At 34.5% G+C, this 23,783-nt stretch overlaps 1 protein-coding gene and 1 long non-coding RNA gene across 3 annotated transcripts in view; both read left to right on the top strand.

The window, feature by feature from the left end:
- The window catches only part of chm (chameau), a 76,701-nt gene extending 74,891 nt beyond the window's left edge, over window positions 1–1,810 (top strand). Inside the window, exon 4 of one of the 2 annotated variants that reach the window (XM_069043243.1) lies at window positions 221–1,810. In XM_069043243.1, coding sequence (XP_068899344.1) covers window positions 221–582 — 362 coding nt within the window. In that variant the 3' untranslated portion in view covers window positions 583–1,810. The remainder of the gene's footprint in view (window positions 1–220) is intronic. The other variant, XM_069043244.1, reaches the window with a different exon arrangement.
- Window positions 1,811–7,368: 5,558 nt separating this feature from the next.
- Window positions 7,369–17,933, top strand: LOC138127250 (uncharacterized). The gene is made up of 3 exons (XR_011158161.1): window positions 7,369–11,480; window positions 15,935–15,997; window positions 16,052–17,933. It is a non-coding gene; the product is annotated as an uncharacterized lncRNA (long non-coding RNA).
- The last annotated feature ends 5,850 nt before the right edge of the window (window positions 17,934–23,783 follow it).

Here is a 23,783-nt window from a genome sequence, read left to right as displayed (position 1 = left end):
GCAGGTGATACCGAGGAACACCCACCCACATTATACTTGTGATTAGCGATAGCAATCAGCACGGTTAGGGATAAAAATTAACAAGTACCGAGCCGATGTGGAGCGCGCGTTACGAATTTGCCACGCCGACTTTCTAGTGCTAATTAACACCGTGACTGTACTTTGTCTGTAATTAAAAATCCAGATCGCTCTCGGTCAAGAACTTCTCTTTCTGTTCCAGGTTACTTGCTGACGAGAGTCGAGGGAAAGATCGGCTCCCCCGAGAAGCCCCTCAGCGATTTGGGATTGATTTCTTATCGTTCGTATTGGAAAGACGTCTTGCTCGAGTACCTGTGTTCTGGACCGAGCACTCAGTTATCAGTCAAAGATATCAGTCAAGAGATGGCGATACACTCGTACGATATCGTTTCTACGCTCCAGGCGCTCGGCATGATGAAATATTGGAAAGGAAAACATATCATCCTGAAGAAGCAAGACGTCCTGGACGAATACATCGACAGGGTCAAGAAACGGGGAACGATGGTCAAGGAAGTCGACCCGACGTGTCTCAGGTGGACGCCGCCCCAACCCGCATCCCTTTGAGGACACCCCAACAAACCAGCAACAGATTAATGGACAGCCCGATGGCGCTCCCCAATTTCTGTCCGAACGGTGCGAATTCACCGCGTGAATGATATCTTTCAATTTATCACTAATTAAGCGAAACTGCCGAATTTGAAAGACAATCATTGTTATAGGGGCCTTGAAAGGGGACAACAAAAGTTTCATTTCATTTCATACCCGACCCCTGCTACGGGTCGGGCCGTCTCCCTCGCTTCTGTTCCCGAGAGACGCCACTGGTTTTATTGACACCGATCGGAAATCGTATTCGGTGTTAATTGCTCAATATTGAAACTTTTTTCGGCCAACGGATAACAGCATTTGATTTTTTAAAAGCGCACAATATCATTGCGGAATCCTCCCGTAAATTTGGAAAACGCCGGAAGGCATTTTTTAAATTGGAAGGAATCACTAACTAGACTCAATTTTTAACGTATCTGTGAGCATTATCGTAAAAAGAAACTGTATATTTGTACCTGTTTGGTAATGATGTGATGTGTCTTTATGTAATTCCCCAAGAAACGAATCGGTGTTGAGACCAAAAATGACATTAAATGTGTGGAGTGAAATATTTTGAGTATTTTCGTGGGAACTGTGGCGTGTTTTAAAAAAAAACTCTGTAACGACACCGCATTTGATGAAACCGGATGACCCTCCGCACCTCCTTTTAATAGAAAAAAATGACATCGCTTTTTTACTCGGTGATTGTGGTCGTTAGAATTCCCATCAGGGTTACTCTCGTTGCAGCAATTTTGGCGGGAGTTTCGAACGCGCCGCTCCCACAAGAATGAAAACCGCGTTTCATCGTCATCCAGTTATTTATGTCCCCTGTTATAACAGTACCTAAAAATTTAGTTGTGTGTGCGTCTGCCAAAATTTTTGCAAGATTTTCAGCACAGAAATATTTTCTACGTTTGTTATGACTTGTTTTAAAAATAAGTCCGCGGTTGCGAGTACGTACTTTTTAAGTGATTTTATTAAATTGACCGATTTGATCTCGTAGATGCGTTTTCGGAACAATTAGAAAACTAAGAAGCTTACGTTTTACGCCATCGAGAAATCATCAATCATCGTTAGTGAAGAGGTTTAATTTTATTGTGAGCATTGTTGGTGTTGTCGTCTTTGTGGACGCTGCTTATGTTGATTAAATGGAATTGTTGAATTGCGTTAATGTAAGGATTGCTCTGTAAATAAACGTAATCTTGACGAATCTGTGTTTTTGTCGCCTGAAATTCGTGTAAAATTAGAAAATAATATATTGATCCTGTCGAGCAGCTTATCCTTGGCCTGACTAGACGGGTGAATGCATAAACGTAATTGAGATGAATCATGTTTTAAAATCAACAATTACCTTATATCTTGCGAAATTATTATCATTACAGCCCCGGCGAAAATTACCGGTGGGTGCGCCCCCCGCGCCCTCCGCTCGCCGCTGGATAATTTATTAGGGTGGCGTTTAAAAAACTACATACAGAATGGAAAATAACTCGCGATATTTATCACCTCAACTCGATAAATCGATAACCCTTTCAAGTGGTTCAGGTTCTCATTAACATAATTTCGTGACCCCTCCGTTTTGGTCTTGTTGCTTTGTAATTTCTTTTGGTTTCTACAAACTCAAATAACATCACGAATAAATCATGATGGTCTAGACTCGGTAAAAAAAAAGTGATGACAATTTAATCTTGCCAAATCAAATAAGATCAACAATCTGTCTGAGGTTTTTTTCTTTATTTCGTGTTGACTGTAATTCGTCGAAAAACAAATTAATTTGGGTTAAGTAACCTTCGGAAAGCGGGCAAAAAGAGACTGGTCTGCAGAAGTCGGCTTTGTACATTACGAACGTTTTGTTTTCACGTGTATTTGTAGTCTTCTTGAGACATGCACAGGTGGTCCGTTACGACACCACTTACCGGCACTTTTTCATAAATAAATAATCAAAAGTGAGGTGGGGAAGAGAAGATTACGTCTCACTGTGGAAAGGAAGTAATTAAGTGATCCAACATTGTAGTGGAATTTTATTGCTGTTACAGTTTTCAGCGGCTCAAAATAAATTTGTTTAAAAGTCTACTTACAAGGCATTGTTCTGTGTACTATCTGGTACGTTTAAAATTTATGATACTTGTAATATGGCGGAAAATAAATCAAAAATGATGCCTACCGGTTTAATAACACCACGAAAGCGTAGTTAGTATTTCTGAACCGGCAGAATTTCAATGAAAGTGGTGGGAGATTCATATTAACAGTGTTAAAAGCCAACGCTGTTCCGATAATAAATTTAATATTTAATTACCTTAGATATTTTACTAAGTAGCTGCATGTAGTTCCGAATTAGTTTTTAATATTAATATATTTTAATCATGCCAATTCACCTACAGATGCCAATTAAGCAAAAGCTACTTCCTTCCACTAATGAATAAGATTTATTAAAATTGTAATATTTGTATGTGTAGCGTAAATCATTGCTTTCGTGGAAGTTTCAAATTACGACCAAACGTCTAGTCCGAGCCAGCATGTTAATTATAAAAATTAAGACCTGGATTTTAATGGATTCATCGCTTTGAATCTGACCTACAAATTGTTAGCGACTATTCTGCACATATTAAATTAAATCCAGATACGGTACAGGATTACTAATTCAATAAATAAGCTTGCTAGCTTCAGTAGCTTCTAATGTCACAGTTGTTGCCAAAATGGCTGCTTCATAGGTAGCGAGATGCAACGGTGGCGATTGAATATTATTAACCTTTTCTAAAATGTAATTTAATTGAAATATAAATCTTAGGACGAATTGCTTAGAAATTTTCCAATTTTTTGAGTAAAAATTCAAAATGAATTTTGGCAATTTTTTTCCGATTTGAAGAAACAAGAGGGCACAAAAACTCTTGAGTTTATTGACAAAAGGATGCCGTCTTAGACTGCAATTTCCTTCGTGTTCGAAATTTTTCAACAACAAAAAATGTATTAGATTTTGTCTTAACTAGTAGATACCTAAGTTATTGCAAAAAAATAAATTCCGAATGGGTCCAAAAGTCGCATCTTGCAATTATATTACTGTCTTGCTCGTTAAAAACCGTTATGTGCACATTATGTCGTAAATTCCATATATGCAAAGACAAGAGTTTCGTTTTTCATGAACTTTTCAAACAACTCATAAAATTGATATTTACCACATTTTACTATCCAATAATCGGATTAAAGTACTGAAGAACAACCAGTCACTTATATCTACATAGTAAACAAAGTAATAACAATAAATACAATTGTCTAATTTAGTAGCATCTACGCGACGAACTTAAGTCATGCATTCGTCATTATTTACGTTCAAGTTTAACAAACCTCAAGAGATGAATACTAGTCCGTCACTTAATTTTTGTAAAAATTTCAGCCAGTACAGAATTTGCATCAAATATCTTCTTTTCCATGTTGACGTTTATCCTGTCAAAAATTAATCAATTACCTACACTCGTTTTGTGTTGTAAATTAACGTCCAAATCCGAAAAAAGAGAAAAACTCAAATTTTATTATTTTTCGTGAACAGCTTTTATTATGAAAAAGTGGTTCCAGTGCTATACTCCGTCCAGCGAGAGATTGGGACTTGTAACCCAACAAAATGCAGTAGAATACTTTAGTTAGAGCATAATTTCAGGGTAAAAAATGTTAGTCCTTGAAGGTAAATAAATAAATCATTTACTCTAGGTAGTACTCTCTCTCTGCTTAGAATTTAGTGATCTTTATGTCAACCAATCAACTGGACAAACTATAGCAGAGTTTTCAAAACCACATTTGCTACAACTTTATTAAAATAAGGTGAACACTTCGTGGTATCACTTAGCACGGTTTTAATTGGTAGTTACGTACGAGACTAGCACTATGGGTCGCAGTTAGTATTACGCAATTACAATAATTACGGTAAATGAAATACGACTTTTGTAAAAAAAAAAAACAACTAATTACAAACGTAATTAATATGAGCAAATCCAGTTACGCCGAGTAAATAACGACAAAAAGTAAATTACTGAAGAGTTTTAACAATGTCGAACGAACTTCACGTTTTTTTTTTTCAAAATATGTAACAAATGTCGCAGTGCTGCATGCGCTGCAGAGTTGTGGGTGGTCTGCAAATGAGTTGGCTCATGCACCACTTTAAAAATTGTCGTATACTCGTGACAGACAAAAAATTAAGTTTTGCATGCAACAAGGAAATTTGCTGAATTATTTTGAGAATAACCTTACTCGACACTTTGCTAAGAAAGGAGAGATTTTCAAGAATAACGAAATTTTGAACCGGACAAATAGTTTCTTATTTCCAAAACTGCATAATCACATAAATAAAACTGAAGAACTGTTGATACAAAATTACTAATAAAAGGATACGGCCCAGTAGTGCTATATTACCCCCAGAGGTTATCGACATTATCATGTTTACCTTGGAACATTTGATGCGGATGAAAAATCACTAAATTGTGTGAACCGTTTTTAGAGATTTAGTAACACCCAAATATGTATTGAACAAGCCTTATCAATCACTTATACTCGTAATAATTTTTTAAGCATAAGTTATAAGTTAAATACAAGAGTGCTTTATCATCTATTGCCACTGCCATAAAAGCAAAGGGATAGGAAAGTTCAAACAATTTCACTTGGTATAACGATGTTCAAATGCGTTGATGCTCTTAGAAAACATTCTTTTGTTTTTACCTCTAACCGCTCATTTACCTTCGTCATTACTGCTTTATCATTCGAAAAACCTACGAAGGCCTTAAAGAGAAATCACTGGGGACTAGATCTGATGAATCTGTCTCTTCAATACTGCGGAACCGACATTAGAATAACAGCCGTGGAAATGTAGCCCTTATGAGTCGAAGCGTTGTGCTGATGAGTTCTTATTCTAGGTAGCATCTCGTATTTTGAAAATAATTTTTCATAATCTTCTTATCTCTTATTCTGAGAACGAATTATACTACATACTCTGTTCTCTGCGCCCCTGGTAAATAGTCAAAGCACTAGGTAAATAAAAAGCACTTCAAAAACCCGACGCCATAACTTTTCCTGCTGAAGTAATTTCACGAAATTCTCCAAGAGGTGGTTGAACCCTCATGTCTTCACTCCATATGTTGTCGTTTTGATCAATCGGAACATGTTTCAGGAAATCCATTGGAGTGGTGATTAATAATGCTAAATTTGACTTAGCTCAGTTGTGGAATGCCTTTATGATCGGGGGTATTGTTTGTACCCTTTGAGCAACCACCTTTTTTAAATCAAATTCATAATGAGATTTTTTTTTGTATATTCAGAAAAGCTTACCTCTAACTGCTATAAATTTTACTTTGACTCATCTATCGTGGACAATCATGCTTCCATTTATCAGAATAATCCTGAGGTGCATGTTCACAATTTTCTAGGCCAAATTTAAAATCTCTGGACCAGCTTTTGACCGCTCATTATGAAAATGCGTATTTGACTATAATTCTTCACTCGATCCTTATGATTATGAATCTTTTGTAGCGACAAGGCGACAATTATTTTTACAGAAGTACATACTTACTAGATGTTTTCCATTAAAAAAATATATGTTTTACTGGACAATTGACTTCTTAAACACAAAAAGAGGCACCAACCAAACGCATTTAAACAGTTGTCAACCAACAGTTTCTCTGTCACGAACAAAAAACGATGAACCACCCCTGTCTAATACTATCATTTAAATTATTGAAGCTTCCGTTGAATTTTAAAAACTACAATTCGTTTTTTTTTTTTTATATAATATTAATCAATGGACTGTGGCTATACATATTATATGATCATGGTATTGACAAATAATTTTATGTATGTATGAATTCCTCGCATGTGTATGAAGAAACTCCAGTTTCAGTGATAAATTCGCTAAACATTTTTAAACAAACTTTATGATAAATAGCGTAATCTCAGATTGTCAAACTGAGTTTTGTAAAATTCATAATACGATTTATGAATGTTGTTGACAGTAATAGATCTCGTACAAATCATAATCTTATTAGTATTCTAGTGTTATTAGACCCTTCGAAAGTCACTGACACTATTAGTCATATGCTTTTTGTTTGTTATCAACTAAAATTAATTTCATCCTGTATTTCTGTAATACCAAAAATTAAAGTATCAAATCAGGCGTCAATTAAATCACAAATGTTATTGCAATTGCATTTGTGTTATTGCCAAGTTCTGTTTTATGCTCTTTATTATAAATGTGTTACACAGTCTAGGACTGGTTTACAAATCTATGAGGGGCATAATGACCAACTCAATAGACCGGGACCAATGGCTTAACGTGACTTCCGAATCACGAGACAGAATATAGCCTTTTTTTTTTTTCGCCCTGGGTCGGAATTGAACCCGCAACCCTCGCGTCCCTGAGCCGAAACGGACTCCCTTAGGCTATGCAATTGCATTTGTGTTATTGCCAAGTTCTGTTTTATGCTCTTTATTATTATTATTGTCAGATGTATTAATTACCAACTTATATGAAATTGTTTTCATGAAGATCATTTTTATTTGAAATTCGCCTTACCAAGAGGCAATTTTTCATTTTATTTTTAATTCAAGTTTTATATGAATTCTTAGTTTTATCTCATTGTCGGTCGAATTACTATGAACATACTTCTTTTTCATATTACATTTTCATTATTCAAACAATTTGAAATATTATTCGAGGCTTACATCTACCTCAATTAGTTAAGCTTAGATTTTTAAAATATAATAATTAATAATTATTAGCCACTCATATTTTACTCTGCCTCATTTCACACTTTTGCATTGTTTTGCATTGTTTAGGTTAATAAAGTTCTGGCAAAAAATTTCTCATAATATTGTATACCTAGGGTTTAGTACAGAATTAGTAATCTACATTATTCTATAAAATAAATTAAATCAGCCATTTCGTCCTGAATAAGTTCAACGATTTTGAAAAGAAGATGAAGAATCTATTTACATACCTATTTCTATTTACTATTAACCATAAAAGAAATCAGCTTGATTGCTATAATTTTTGAGCTAAACATAAAGTTCTTAAATGTACGCAAGGAGATTTTTATATTATCTGTCTAGCTATGGAGGAGAAGAATTGAGAGAAAAGTAATATTTTATTTTTCAATATATGATCCATTAACGGTTACACTCAAAAAATTCCTCCACCGCTTCTTTCAGGTATTCATCCGAAGAAAATCAGCGTCCCCTCAAGTTTCAAGCTTTTATAATTTAGGTGCCAAATCTGGGCTGTAGGCATAATCTTTTGATCACAGTTGTGATATTTTTTGAAACATCTTGTAGGTGCAACCACGATACACTTACACTTGTATAGATACTCCGTACGCTGATAGATTGCACGTTTTTTGACAGAAGACAGACACAGAGACAAGTGCGGCGGGAATTAATCTGCAAGGCTACAACAGTTTTCTAAATAACGTGAAACAATTGAGAGTTAAGTATTTTCCACTGTGTTATGTTTTGGAACTAGAATTTAAAAACGTGCAATGTATAATTGTGTCAAAAATAAATTACTCCCTAGAATTCGAACTTTAGGGAAATAACGTTTTTCATGTTGTGTGTAAGGTTGGTTACTATAAATTGAGAGATTAAGTCCAACTAAATATGTCGCCAGAATTGATTATGAAACGAAAAAACATCTCTCACTTAGCGAAAAATAGAGCCTTACATTTTTTATATGGTTGCGATATCTTTTGTTTGTCACCAGAAACATACCCTCCAACCTAATCAAATTTATGGCAACCTGGTAACGAATATCCCTAAATCCTAGGGAGTAATTTATTTTTGACACGATTATACGGACTATGGGTGCAACATAGTACCAACGTAATATAATATAGAAATCTCATCAATTTGTGTGTTATCACACTAGTACACACCGAGTGTCCGAAAATTGCACACGAACACCCAGTGTATTACTCTATCCATTATTTAATTTACATGATTCGCAAATGTGCTGATAATTTTTTTCTATAAACACATTATACGGGTTACTTCGCATTGCTCTGATGAATGAAATACATATTCATATGAGCATTTTTTTTCAAATTCAATCGATTATTGTTTGCATTCCATCTGACAGATTATCGTAATTGTGTAAATACCCAAACAATCCAACCATTCCATAATACTTAATCCACACTAAATTTTGTGTTCAAAATGTAAACCGTTTAAAACAATCAAACCAGTTGGCGAAAAAGAAATAATGCCAAGTATGAAACATTTTACTTATATGTACATACATACTTCTCAAATAAAAGTAGTTAAAATAGTAGTTGCATCCGTTACCTTGAATTACCAATTAATACAAAATTCTCTAGAATTTGAAAATTTAATTTTTTTATTTAAAAATTAAAAAAGGGTGCAAATTCGAAAAAATAACAATCGTTTTATACGGGCATTGACGCACTCGTCCCATAGAAAACTCCCCTACGGCTCGTTTTCTACACCTGTGACTCGTGCGCCAAATCAACTCTTATAAAATTTGTTGTATACTATTATTTAACGAGTTCGTGTGTAAATTGGGCTTTTTTGGCATGAGTTGAATACGTTTTTTGTTCGACACTTAAAATCTTTAAAATTAGCTTGACGTTTCGTTTTGACAAATTGTGACATTTATCAAAATCCGCTTACACAGGATAAAATTCTCAAATTCTGACAGGGTCGAACAAAAAAAATCCTATGTTTTAAACGTCATTTATCGCATATGTTTCCATGACGCTAAGTGATCTTTAAATACACCTTGACAAGCTATGACTTTGTGTGCTTTAGTCGAGGTGAAGTTAGCAACGGGCTTTTTAGTCACGCTCTGGTTTTTTTAATAGCAAAAATCATGTGACACTCAAAATGAAGTTAATTGTCATTTGTCAATTGAAGTTTATCAGGTTGGAATTTTATGTTTAAATTAATGTTGAATAAAGAAGTTACGTGTTATATCTGCATTGTTCATTTGGTCGCAGAAAAAGTATAGTATGCAACTCGTTTATAAACTTCTCTAGTCTAGACACTCCGCTCGTGCCTAATAAAACTCGTGTCTAAAGTGCCGTTTATAAATCTTGTTGCATAATATACTATAACCTAGAATATTTAATCGAATAATTAATTATTTAATATGAACTGCTGTTGTCGTCGATAACGTGTTAATAAATTAATGTGAACTAGATCCATTAAATTTGATGGTTTTTAGTAAAGATTGTTAAAAAGTAATTCATTGTTTGGTGCCAGAAGAAATGTCAAGGGCCCGAAACAGTTGTTAGGGAAAAATTGTGATATGGGATGCATTTTAGGGAAAATAACAATTTTATTGACGCGTATTATTCCATACTATCTTTTTATTTGTTACTTTTTATGAGGAAGTTATGAATTGTTCGTTTTATTTTGAATTTTCAAGCTCAAAAAGTCCAACCCAAAGGTCAATACGCGAGCCGTTGAAGTTCAAGGACCTTTCTGAATCCTTGAAATATCGCTTGTACAAACGATCTCTAAGTACTTTCCTTTCAATTTAGTAATTCCAATTTACTTGACTCTTAAATAGCGTGAAGTTTTGTGTTATTAAGGTGAATTGACGTAAATGACTTTATTACGTTTAATTCTTGGAGCAGACGGATTAAAAAACTCATGTCTACTCTTGCATTACCTTTTATCGAGAGCGACTTGTTCATTGTTGATTTTTTACGGAGACTTCGACCGCCTCCTTTGCATCTTCATACATGAGATGAGCCAACGCTTTCGAACAAGAACAACGGAAATGCCCACGATACCGTTTGGTCCATGTAGAGTTTTAAAACCGGAAATCGTCACATTACTGCGGCTCGCTGGCATTTCCGTTCGCTCGATCCCCTTCTTTCTCTTTCAACGGCAAAATCTCAAAATAATCTCAATTACTGGCGGCCATCAGACACGGTACGGTTCATTAATTAATAACAACCTCAATTAAGGCACCTGCGAATAATTCGGCACCTGTCACTAATGTAGGACAACGGATTCGTTGCCTGTTAAAAGTTCGATAAAATGTGTTGTCGTGGAAGGGCAGGTGAAGAACAAGATTTCCTGGACTTGATAAATTGATCAAATTATGAAAGGCTTGTGCGTCTAGATTTTCGACCAACAGCAGTACAGACACCACTAGCCATAATTAGACAGACAAATTAAAATTTTACTTAATGAAAATACGCCAAGTCCGCTTAAGTATGGTTTTTACACATTATTTAAGCGAGTCACATCCGGTTTAGTTTAAAATGCAAATTTCTCAAATTAAGACCGAGACAAAATTTGTCCATTCTTTCATTGGAGAACCCCAATAAGAAAAAACTGTTGTTGATGCGGATTCTACTGGACAATAAAAAATAGATACATAATTGGTAAACGGTTAAAATAATCACCGTAAAAGGAAAGAGGTGTGATAATTAGCGGTTTCGTGTTTTTTACATATCCGATCGCGCCGCGACAGGAACTGATTTGAATGAAAATTCGAAATTAATAATTCATAATTGATAACGGAATTTGATAGGCCTCATCCAATCGGCAGACAAAGCCGGACGGCCGGAAGTGCAGTTTTTGATTTTTTCCGATTCGCGAGTCCTCTTGCGCTGTATCACAATAACCGCGGCGTAAATCACCACCTCGTAAATGAATTATTTTCGATAAATCGAATTCTCCCTCGAGAATAAATCAAATCAAAGTTGAAAAACGCTCAAGTCTAGGAAAACTAAAACTGCGGTAGGTTCGGACGAGTCCGCGCATGCTTGGCAAAACTGCATAGCTGCAGTTTGTCTGTACTGCGAACTGGTGTTGTTTTATGCATTTTTTCGGTGAAAAATGTTTGATTTTTTTCGTTGCAACCCCGTATCGGACGCTGGGTAAGTAAGAAAAGGGATGTTTGTGTTTGTGTGCCCCCGCTTTCCCGAAACTGTAGGGTTAAACGGTGGAAAAATGTTTTGCGAACGAACACGTCAATAACACGGATCGTTAACGATCCTGTAATTTGAGGAAAAAATTGATCGGCGAGTATACTTGAGTAGAAGGTTTTTCAAAGGAAACAATATTGCGCAATGTGGCTGCTGTCGTGTAAAATTAAATGGCGTTGTAGTACGTGAAGTTGGTAAATATAAAAGCTATTAATAATAGACCCAGGTGTAGTATAAGTGACAACCAGTATTGTATCTGTAGGCTAATAATTACACTAATTAAGTCGTGTTCTGATAACGAACTTGGAGATAATTTTTTCCTAAGCTATAAAAAGCCAAGTCGCTTTTTTACGTCGAAGTGTAACACTTTAATGAATCAATTTTCCTTCTAAATTTAAAATTTAAACTTGTGCATGCGAGCTCGTAGTATTTCATGTCAAGATGGATATCTTCATGGGAATCATATTACGTACATACATTTTCACGACACGATTTTGTGAAATATTCGGCACCATTACGTAAGAAATGCAAAGTATTTCTTTGATTCAAAAAGGCTAAAGATGACGTCTGTACTGAACTGGACCTTAGAATTAAACAAACTCGTTTTTCCTATCGTTCAGTAATTTTTATTAAATTTATATTGGCTATGTGCCTCCTGTAAATATGATACATTGCACATTATATCTCTCTGGAGGAGGTTTTAAGAAAGATCACGATTGCTGAAAAGCTTCCCTCACGTCCAGTTTAAATAGTAGCTCCGTAGTATATTAGTATTAACTTCCAGACTACGCTATTTAAGATGTTAAATTAGTGATATATATCCAGAGAAAATATAATACTCGTAATTTTCATCTTAAAGAGAAAAGGTAAAAAATCGTGACTTCATAGACTAGGAGAATCTAAAAACTCTTTAGCACTTTGTCACTCTATAGAAGAATATTGTCCAAAAACAAAGCTCGTAGTGTGTTTAAAGAATGTTTAGTCAAATAACAAACATACATGTATTTCAATTTTAGAAACATGAATTGCTCATAAATAATAATTAATAAATGTATTATAATACTAATTGCTGAGATTTTTTTTAATTCAATAGGAGGCTCAAATACGTTATAATCCAGGATATACATAGATTCTTCCGTTTGTTTGTGTGTTGTCATCTGTGAGCAAAAATGCTTTGAGTTTTTAAGAAAACACAAAGTATTTGACCTACACTTTTGAAGTTATGCAAAGAACTTTGTCTTATAAAGATTTTATTTATTTAATTTTATTGCTCAACATATTCTTTGAACCTCCCACACAACCTTATACCAATTTAACTTCATTTTTCCACCTACGCTATTTATCTCTTTAATAAAAAATTGTTTCAAACAGTTAATTTAAACACGATTTAAAAATATATTACAATTTCCTAATTTCTCTTGACACGGTTTGAATTTGAAATTGCTCTTCAGACCTTCGTTTCGACTTTGTGTCTCCAGAGGTAGATTCATTTTATCCGCTCCCTTTCCTTTAAATTCCTACTGATCACCAATCAGTTTTCTAATCTCATGAAATTAAATTAAACTATTTCCTCGCAAGATATTAAAAGCTTGATAAATAATGATGAATGAAACTAGATTTAAAAATAACTTGAGATTCATAGCAGCTCGAAAACATTACACCAGAAACTATCTTTACGTTCCTGTTTTCAATGACTTTCCTGTGTGGAACCAAAAGGCAGAAATATCGCCTATTCAGAAATAATCTAAAAACATTTTAGTAAACAAGGGTTTGTGTATACTTTCTGAATCATCCAAACATTAATATTACGTTATTAATTTATCTCTTAACTGACCTGTACAACAACGTGTGACTGTGTATTTTTAGTATATGTACTCCCACTCGTTTTAATTTTCTTCTTTTCTTAATTGACGAGTTCAGTTTCGTATTCAAATCTAGTCGCAAATAATTTTTAATAGAAAACAAATTAGTAGAATTTGCCAGAAATCCCGTTTACGATACTCGAACGTCTGTAGACATTAAATATTAAATGTCTAAATGTAAATCTGGTGAAGAATATTTTTTTAAATGTCCGAAATGCCTGTTCAGCATAATACTGTTGCATTTTAACAAAAATGACAAACCGTGGTAACGATCACTCATCGCTGATCTTTGATCCGTTTTGTCATTTTTTTTTTTCAGTTCAATAAACCATTTTGAATTAGATATCAGTTAGTGTGGAAAAATTTATTCTTCTAATAGGAATAGAGCGGAAAATGAGAAAAAAAAACATTTAATCACAAATTGAGCTGAAGAATTTGGGAACTCTTGATCAGATTTTTGTTTAAACAACCGATATTTACAAAATTGCGCATATTTTCAAAACAGAGAATCCGACTTGTATCAAACTTAATACGTCCTGAATTCTTACTAAAACACGCATTTTCCACAAAGGACTATTCCAATCGATGCATTTTTCCAGAAGTGCAGGCAAACAAAATAAATTGCATAAAATTGCGTAGAATTTCAAAACCACCAGTGCAATTGGCAACAAAATTCATGGGGCTGGAACACCTATGGAGCCAAATACAGTATGGAACAAAATGATTATCATCTATGTACATATGTAGTTAGCTTTGGAATTTTTTCACATGTAAATTTTCCTGCACCGCTCTACTGTTGCGTAGCTATATAGTTTCTGTCAATAAATGTTATCAATCAAATTGACAATTATTACAATTTATTGAATTGAATTAACAAACGATTAAAATGTATACCATGCAAGAAAACACTTTCATTATTGGGGCGTATTTCCAATCTCATCTTTTCGCAACAAATCACATTGGAGTTTTGATGTATATTTTGAGATTGGGGTACTGCCTTTATTTTTTTCGTAGAACGGCACGTCGTATTTTTACAAGGGTAATCTACACTGTTCCCAGAAATTAACGCATCACTAATATTTTTTGGAATAATCGAAAAATCAACAAAAATTTCTAAACACGAATGCTATGATTTGTTAAAAAAAGTACGTGCAAAAACTAAAATACTCGTAGATAGCTTGTCTCTGCTTGTTTATTGTCAAAAAAGCCATATTAAAAGATAACGTGTTAACACGTACAGTAAACGGTTGTCCTTTTTGATCGAACTGTATCATAATTTGTACCGTGAGATCGAAAAAAATATTAGTTGGCTGTGACCAAAAATTTCAGTTGGCAATTCGTTAAAATTTCAATTATCAGATGTCAGTCTTAAAAGTTAGGTTAGTGATTTTGAGAACGTTGAAATCTTGATTTTCATAAAGGTGTGCATTATGTGTGACCTATCGGTTGTAAAAGAATCATGAGGAGCTCCAATCGTATTTACTAGAGTAAATGTTCGAAATGTCTGCCTTCAGCTTCCAAACATAATGCTACTCTCTTCGCTTCATGTTTTCAAATTACCTTCGCAAAGTTTGGACATCAATTAAATTGCAGTTATCAGTAATTACTTGCATTAATTCGGGAATTATGCCAGGCCTGTTTTTGAACACGATGTTTTTCAGGTATGGAAAAACAAAATAATCAAGGCAAGTTGTTGGTACTATTGGGGACAAATTACTTTGGTCGTCAAAGTCAGTTGATTGACATAAAGTTGTAAAGCAAGCATTAGGACGGTTAACCTTATTTTTTACTACTGTCAACCACAGTCGCTGTCAAACTCATCATTGCGAAATGTTAAATACCGAAAAATGGACCACTGAATGAGAAATTCCAAGGAGGAAAAATTGAAAAGGTTTCCACAAGGCAATTTGGCCCATGGACAATCCCTCAGAAGCAAGGGAGACGATTCTAAATTTTTGAATGGTGGAAGGTCCCATATTTTTGACAAGAGAAAAGTCAATAATTTGAAATTGTCATCAATGTTGACTTGACGTTAATGCTTGGTTTACATTAATCTGTTTTGAAGTGACAGAAAAATGACGTATTTTGTCCCCAATAGTAAGTGCCTTGAAAGTCCGAATGATAGTTACTATTGTAATTAATCACATCTGATGACATTTGATACAATTTTTACATGCTGCCAACTGAAGTGTATTAAAATTAGTATATTAAAGAGAGTTGGCTCCACCCTGGTTCCTAGGGGCGTTTTTCGATTGATAATTCAGATAATTGGCTGCACTTTTATTGTCAAAATTGTCGTTATGTCCGTTTATAAATATTATGTTAACTATTTAAATTTGCTTGAATTACCTTTACAAATTTTGTGAAAACCAGGTTGCCAACTCAAATCTAACTCCCCTAGGAACCACGATCGAGCCTACTTTCTCTTATATACCACTCTAAAGTGTATTAATCATGGCCATCTCGATTTTTTTTATTTTCGATCGCACGATTTGTAAAAAATCAGGTTTTTGTCATAATGAACCGAGTTTCTCGCAATTTCAGCCGTGATGAGTGCGTTGAAGTGGCTACATTAGCGGGCGAAAGATATTCCCATCCTGCGCTAGTGTAAAGGTTTGGTTTTTCGAAATCTACCATTTCTCGGGTCATGCAACGTTACAGGGAGACTGGAAACCATGTTAGGTGTCCTGGACAAGGAAGACATCGGGCAACGCTTCAACAATACCCGACGTCTGCAAATGCCGAGCCCGAGGAACTAACGTTCGAACTGGCCTCTTATTAACAGCAGCTCATCAATAAGCACGTCTGTAGTTTGCCGAAAACCATGCCAGACGGAATGATCATGAATGGACACAAGTACTGTTCTCAGATGAATTCAGATTTTGCTTAGAGTCATCTGACAGACGTGTAAGGGTAATTCGACGACCCAATGAACGCTATCCCAATGCAATATTCTTGGAAGGTAGCCTTACGGAGGTGGCTCGGTTATGTTTTGAGACGGTGTATGTTCTACGGCTCGTACCGATTTGCATGGTTTTCCCAGAGAGACAGTGAGTAGCACAGTTTAATTAACAGATATCCTGGAACAATATGTGGTACCATTTGCCCCATTTATCGGCGATAATTTCGTCTTCCAGCATCATAATGCAAGACCACACAGTGTCAGAATTATGTCCGAGTATCTGGACGAAGTCGGTATTGCTTCTATCCAATGGCCAGCAAGGAGTCAGGACATTAACCCGATGGAAAATGTGTGGGACATGATGGGGCGACGACTCCAGGCTCCTCAGCCACCTCCAGCTAGGCTGGGTGAACTTGGTGAGCAGATAATCGCAATTTGGGACAATCAGGACCAAGCAGATGTCCTGTCCAGTATTAACAGCATGGGTCAACGGTGTGAAGCTGCTGGTGGAAATATACGCTACTGAGCCATTTTCTCTAGTTTATTTTGTAAAAGCAGTTGTGATAATTTTTCTTTTTTTATAAAACTCTTCAATTTAAAACACTTCTGAATAAGAACTGATTTATTGTCATTTATTTATAACCATCAACTATTTTCACATTTTCCAAAGTGATGCGTTAATTTCTGGGAGCAGTGTAGATGAAGATCATTTTGTTCCACACTCAATTTTGTACAAAAAAAAACCGAATCGGTGCACTTTTGCAAAAATTACCGTGAATGACAGAAAATTCCACAGACAAACACACAGACGTCCCCATAATCCTCACGCGGAAAATCACTTTTTTATGTTTTGAGTATAGAACAACCAGAATTTTTATCTTATCTCGGACATGATTTTTTTCGATTCTATCCATTTCCTAATGGAGCATGAAAATAAAATTGTAATGTTTGTTTTCTTACATTTTCAGTAACAGTATTTTCTTTTTTCCTTTGTTAGTTTTTGTTATTAATTATTTTATATAGGTTGAAGTCAGATCTTCTGCTTGTCCTTTGAACTTTATTTCACATCTCTTAAAAATTGTTTGTTTTTTTTTTATTACATAGTTGTACATTTTTGTGATAAAGATTATCTCTTCTTTTCGTGGAAGCACTGCAGCTTATTGTCACATGCAAAAAATCTAATACATATATTATGGTATATCTCTAAACATAATTATATTTTTGTTGTTACCCATTCTACTTGTAACGATGGTAAACCTTGCTTGTTGTGTTGACTTTTTTTTGTAACCGGACTTGAAACACTTCAAATCCTAGGAGTTGTCCAAGGAGAAAATGTAAGGTCATTTGAAGCCGAGTTTGAAGCATTTCTCATGATTTATTTATCAATAATTACACGAAATATTTAATAATTATTAAATTATCCCTATTAAAAAAGAAGCCTCTAAAAAAGCAAAATAACGAAATTATTACCCAATATCATTAACCGGTGCCACTGTGGTGTAACACGAGTCACCCGTGTGCATGGATGACAGATGTCAAAATCAAAAATAGCAAGATGGTCGTTCAACGCTAAAAAGTAAAAGTTAGACTTTAGTAGATTTTACTAATATTATCGAACCTTCAAGTACTAATAATATAGCAACAAGAGAACTAAGAATTACTGGTGCCTTAAAATTTTAAAATTGTTATTTTACTGGAGGTCTTGGTCATCAATCTCTGGGATTAGCACAAAAAGACTCACTTCTACTCTAATCTACTATTTCTGCCCGTAAATAGAAAGTTGCTTTCATTGCGGTTAGTTTTAACAAATTGTTTTTTCATTTACTGCTTTGTAACTTATCGTTTACTACTGGCTGTCCTTTTTCTATGTTAATTCATTATCGCTATTGCTCCATTTCTCCATATTTATGTGTTCATTGTAATATCAAATGAAACCATTATTCCTTTCCAACATTTCCTTAACATTTTGTTCTACAAATATGTATTTCATTAAATGACAAAGAAGTATTTCAACTAGAATTTAACTCAATCCACAATATTTTTTGTGTGCAACCGTACGCGAAATGGGCACTTCGCGTGCGTACAACAGGCCGCGAAATTGAATTTCGCAGCCGTTGCCTTGACGACGGCCGTAAAAGTAAAAGTCATTTTTATATTTATTTATTATATTACAATTACATACAACATATCTATCTGCATATTTCCAGTGTAATCTTACAAAATCTGGATTGGTTACAGTTAAAGTTTGATTTTGTGTCAGGAACGGCCACTATTAGTACAGAATTTTCATCCGGTTTGAAATTTCCGCCAATTTCAAATGAGACAGCCGTATGAGGTTGAAGAGTCGATAAGAAAGATCCCCATTATTGATCTATCATCTATATGAAACATACACACGTGAATTAGGTTAATTTTGGTTAATTTTTCACCGATCAAAAAGAGAAATATCTCGTAACATTTCCTGAATGTCATCAACAGACATTTTGGTTTATGTATTTGTGTCTTTGCACGGCTCCTGATATTTCCACGATTAAAATAACCTAAAAAGGAGCATAACAGAACTTAACATTTACCTTCCACAATAAATAAATTCCAATAAATAGGTAAGCCAGTACAACATTATCCGACAGGGTTTTCACATTCTTCTTGTTACATCAACATCAGTCTCAAAGTCACTGTAACATTTTTCATATTGCCGTTTCGATTTTTCAGGTTTAAAATGCGACACTACACAATTAATAATATTTTTTTAACTCTGGATGAGTACACGGAACTGAATCATCGTGATTTTCTTCGGACATTTTTGCAATTTTTCTCAAAGTGAATTGTTTTATTTATGTCGTTTCCATAGCGACATGGCGACATGTAGGCCGACTTTATTTTTATTGACAGTGAAGGAAATTTTACTTGTTCATTTTATAATTACAAATTTTCGGGTTGCACACAAAATGTTGTGTACACCTTGGCTACGAAATCCTTTGACGACCTCGAGATTGTCTTGTCTCGCCCGCAAAGCGGCCTTGACGACAATTTTTCTCTCGGTTCGTCAAAGTACGATTTCACATCCTTCATATACAAATAACTATGTATTTGCTAATCATAACAGTTTCAGTATTTTAAATTGCTAAGGGTTTTGATACAACCAATAATCTTTTGTCACCTTTTTAAATTTGAAAATATTACTATCATTTTTCATTATACCCACACCATTAAGACTTTGATTCAATCAAATATTCTATTTATCTTTACATGGAGCTATTCATGTATTTTTATCTTAATGTTAGTTTAAAAATGATTCCATAACGAATTCATGTAAAAGATAATGTCTCATATTTGTTCAAGATCAGAAAATTAAATCTAATCATTCCCTCTTAATTGCTAATTTACATAAGCTACGTAATGTATTTACTCTATTTTTGTTAGCACTGGTGAAACATCTATTTCTTAGAATATTCACTATCACTCTGCTAAGTGACGAAAATGTAAACTGATAACGATTGTAATAAAAATGCAAAGAAAAATATTATCATAAGACATTTCGAATCGTCGATGTTAGTCGTAATAATAATAAGGCTAATTTTCATCAGTACCAACTGAAAACCACTCTACCATTCTGTACTAACAGGATAAACTTCCGCCCATGCTGGTATGGGAATTGTCATATTTAAAAACTATTATTATAGTCATGCTCGTCGTAACAGCTAACGAACGCCGAATTTAGTGCGTTTAGGACAAAACTTTTTCCGATTAGATACCTCATGGTGATGTTCAAAAATGTAAAATTGTTTTATCATTTTACAGTTTTTCGATAGATTTTTATTATCAAAACGAGAAATGACTAGGTGCTGACTTGTGCCGGTGATATTATCTTTGGTAAATAATCTCGAAAAAGAGATGCACGTGTCCGATAAGGGAAACTGAAAAATTCTGTCGATTTTGGTAATATGACGGTGAGAGGGACGAATTGAAAAATTAACGCACAGGTGATAAGTAAGTTAATGTTTTATTAGCGTATCTCTAGTGAACATGCATATTTCAATGAGCAATTCCGTCGAACAAGATGCAATGCAGTCACATGATTTGATAAGTCTGTAGAAAACAATTCGCTTCTTAGTAATAATAACGATTCCATTGTTCAAATGTTGAATAAAGTGAGTCAGAAAGTTTGTTGAAAGTAACTTTGGTCATTGGGTGATTCACGTTAAATTTTGCTTCTATTAATGCACGTTCGTATTCCCATGAGTAATGGCGAAAGCACGCTGTGCAGTCGATCGAAATTTTCGAAATTTCGTTGTACCGTGTGCGCCGCCAATGACGAGAACAAAGCCAGCAGTCCGACTAGTTCCCGATTTGGACTTCAGTCTGGCCGAAATTTTAAACAAAGGTAGGCGAACGTGCATTCCACGAAAATGTTTATGGCAAATGCATACATATAAACAGCCATCGACTGACATTGAAATCGACGACCTTGCAGAACTCTGCCGTGCTATTTATATATTTACACTTTTTAAGAAGACGAGGCCGACGGTCTGGCCAAGGATAAAACGCTATCGCCATTAGCTTGCGTGCTTCTATGACAAAGAAAACTAATTTAGGAGATGCGAGGAGAGGTGTGTATGTGTTTCTACACCGACCAACCAACGTCAGGTTTTAATTAACCGAGGAGGACTTTGACGTTCTCTTCTTTTCGATATTTTACGCCGTTGCATTTGCATTTTAGATTCGCGGAGGGGGACGAAACGTCGCCGATAGATCGCACGGATCGCTCTTCTGTCGACCGTCTTTATCAATTTTCCACAGACAGGATGACCATTTGTCCGCCGTTTCCGTCTTGGAGGATTCGGTGACGCCGCGATAAGATTAGATACGTGTTTACTCGTTATCACCACAATGACAGTCCATAAATTCTACTCCTGATAACACCGTTGGCCCTATTCAAATTAACAACACGAAAACAACACTTCGACTACACTCCAAAATACACAAATTCGACAAAAAACCCACACCTGACACGACACAGATCAGATTCTTCGATCTGCATCTGCTTTTGTTTATTTATAGTCTCCTAAAGAAAGCCGGCGCGAAGTGACTGATCCAAATTAGTGACAAAATCAGATTTAGGTCTCCTTGATTCGTCCGCCAAAAAAATTTATTTCATAAAAAGTACAACACTATTTTCCAAAGAATTTTGCAACCTAACAACAACGAACACGACACCAGCTATTCGTGTTATTTTGTTGTTATATATTTTTTTTATCAGGTGTACCGCCCAACACGCCCATGTTTAATATCTAATTAATCACCTACATAGGCTTCCATGAAATGGAAACGTCAAAACATCAAAAATTTTAATGTCATTCTTTTAAATTACGTTTCTACTAGTGGTTCCTTACAGATGGCCGTGTGATAAAAGAACTCTTGGAACCATTGGCGTGCGTGGTAAGTATATTATAGGGTCGTAAATTAAATGAAATGAAAAATAGATAAGTTATAATTAGACATTTCCATTTCCAACCGATATAAAATTGGCTGTTATGCGTTTGATAAACTATCATTTGTTTTTTTTTTTTGGTCTTTTTTTCTTGAAAGTAATTTGTAGACTGATAGCGCTACTAATTAAGTAAAGTTGTCAACTATCATCAACTAATGAATAACATTGCAGAAAACTGTGCCCAGGATGATTTTCTGCATATTTCAAAAATCAAAAGTTCTAGAAATTATTGTTCCGACTTACCTTGAGAGCAGGATGTTCAGTGAAATCCGTTTGGACTCAGGCGTTCATTTATTCAAATAACATAAATTTGTATTTCCCCAAATTTAATAGTTAATTAATGTATGTCCGGATATGTGGCAATTAATGATGTGGTCGGTTCAAGAAAAGATGAATATTTTTGTTTTATGTAACTGAATGATCTCGATAAATAAAAAGCGTATGAGAACTATTTAAAAAGAAGAAAAAGTGAATATAATCTAAACTCTTAAAAGAACTTCAAATGTTTGAATTGGAATTGAACGGGTAAAAGTTTTGACTTAAAAAAGCATTATAATTTTTATTATTCGACAGAACCACCAAAACAAAAATTTTACTCTTTGTGAGGTGGCTATGTTGTTCTCCAGAATCAAATTTTTAAAACTTTCAACGGTTTGATCGGGATTAGAAAAACACAAACCACCCATCTTGTCTTTTAACCTGGGGCACAAAAAAAAATCACAATGTGCTAGGTCAAGAGTGCAAGGTGCCGGTTCAATAATTTTACTCCTGAGGCTTGAGGTGTCCTGTTGGTTGAGCAGTGTGACATGGAGCGTTGTCGTGGTGCAATGATCTCATTTTTAGAACGTCGTAAAACTCAATTTTCAAATACCTTTGATAAGTGTACCTACACTATTCTGCATTAACTACATTGATTCCTCAAACTACAAGTTGCAACAGTTTCAAATTTGAAAGAAAAAAAGTAATACTTAATCTTTTTTCATACACTTCTAGATTACTTAATTTGACTGAATTAGGATCAGTATAGTTTCAGGTGACTCAGTTATGATCTTTTATGATTCTTCGAATAGAAGCTTACGTTTTCTTCAGTAATAGCAGATATTAGTGTTCCTTTCAACCTTGCAAACTTAAATTCATTCTTCTTTTTCATCATTCCTACTTTTAGAATCAATTAAAGGTAAATACATACTTACTGTTAGTTCCAAAAAGGTCTTGTTAAATGCATTTTAACCATACAGCACCCGTTTTGAACACAGATATCAAACGTGGGAATTACTTTTTTCGTAAAAAACTGCTCTTTTCAGAACAAACCAACGGGACTTTTCCTGGTTCTCGCTACATTATGGTTTTCACACTCCTGCTGAAACCACTATTTTTTAAGATATGTACTCGTAATAGTTGTTTACAAAACTGTTTTGTGCAACTTACAGAAGAGCTTAAATTTTTCATTTAATATTTCATAGAATTAGCTACAGAAACAATTATCATAATCACAACAATTATGTATTTCTGAATAACCCTTAAATTTAATTAACATTAGCCCGTTTAATCCTTTTTATGGTTCATAAAAATATGTAAATAACTCTACTTTTATGGGTTTAATGTAGACGACTTCCTGGGTCAACGTAATGAAAAAGTTTTTCTAATCAGAAAGGGTACATTTGTATAAAATACCAACGACTATATCTAATAATAATAATAATTTTCCTAATCCCTCTACATTCTACAAATGACAATCTGATCGAATAATATTGTTCAAACTAAAGCAATAAAAATTCTAAAGAATGTGAAAAAGTGCACCTGAAATTCAGAGGAAGATACTACATATTTGAAAGAGTCGTATTGGCAACTGTGTACTAAGCATTTAATCGCAAGTGTTTCGCAATATCAAACTTTGCTCCATTTGTTCACGAAATGGAGCTCCGTTGCATTTTGCAATATCTGGAAAATGTTTAATGTTTACTTTTTAAAAAATTCTTGAAAAATGAATTCGGAGTTGA

This window comes from Tenebrio molitor, chromosome 3 (assembly GCF_963966145.1).
Source record: "Tenebrio molitor chromosome 3, icTenMoli1.1, whole genome shotgun sequence".
Lineage (NCBI taxonomy): Eukaryota > Metazoa > Arthropoda > Insecta > Coleoptera > Tenebrionidae > Tenebrio > Tenebrio molitor.
Note: the sequence above shows the minus strand (reverse complement) of the source record. Positions and strands in the feature narration are given on the sequence as shown.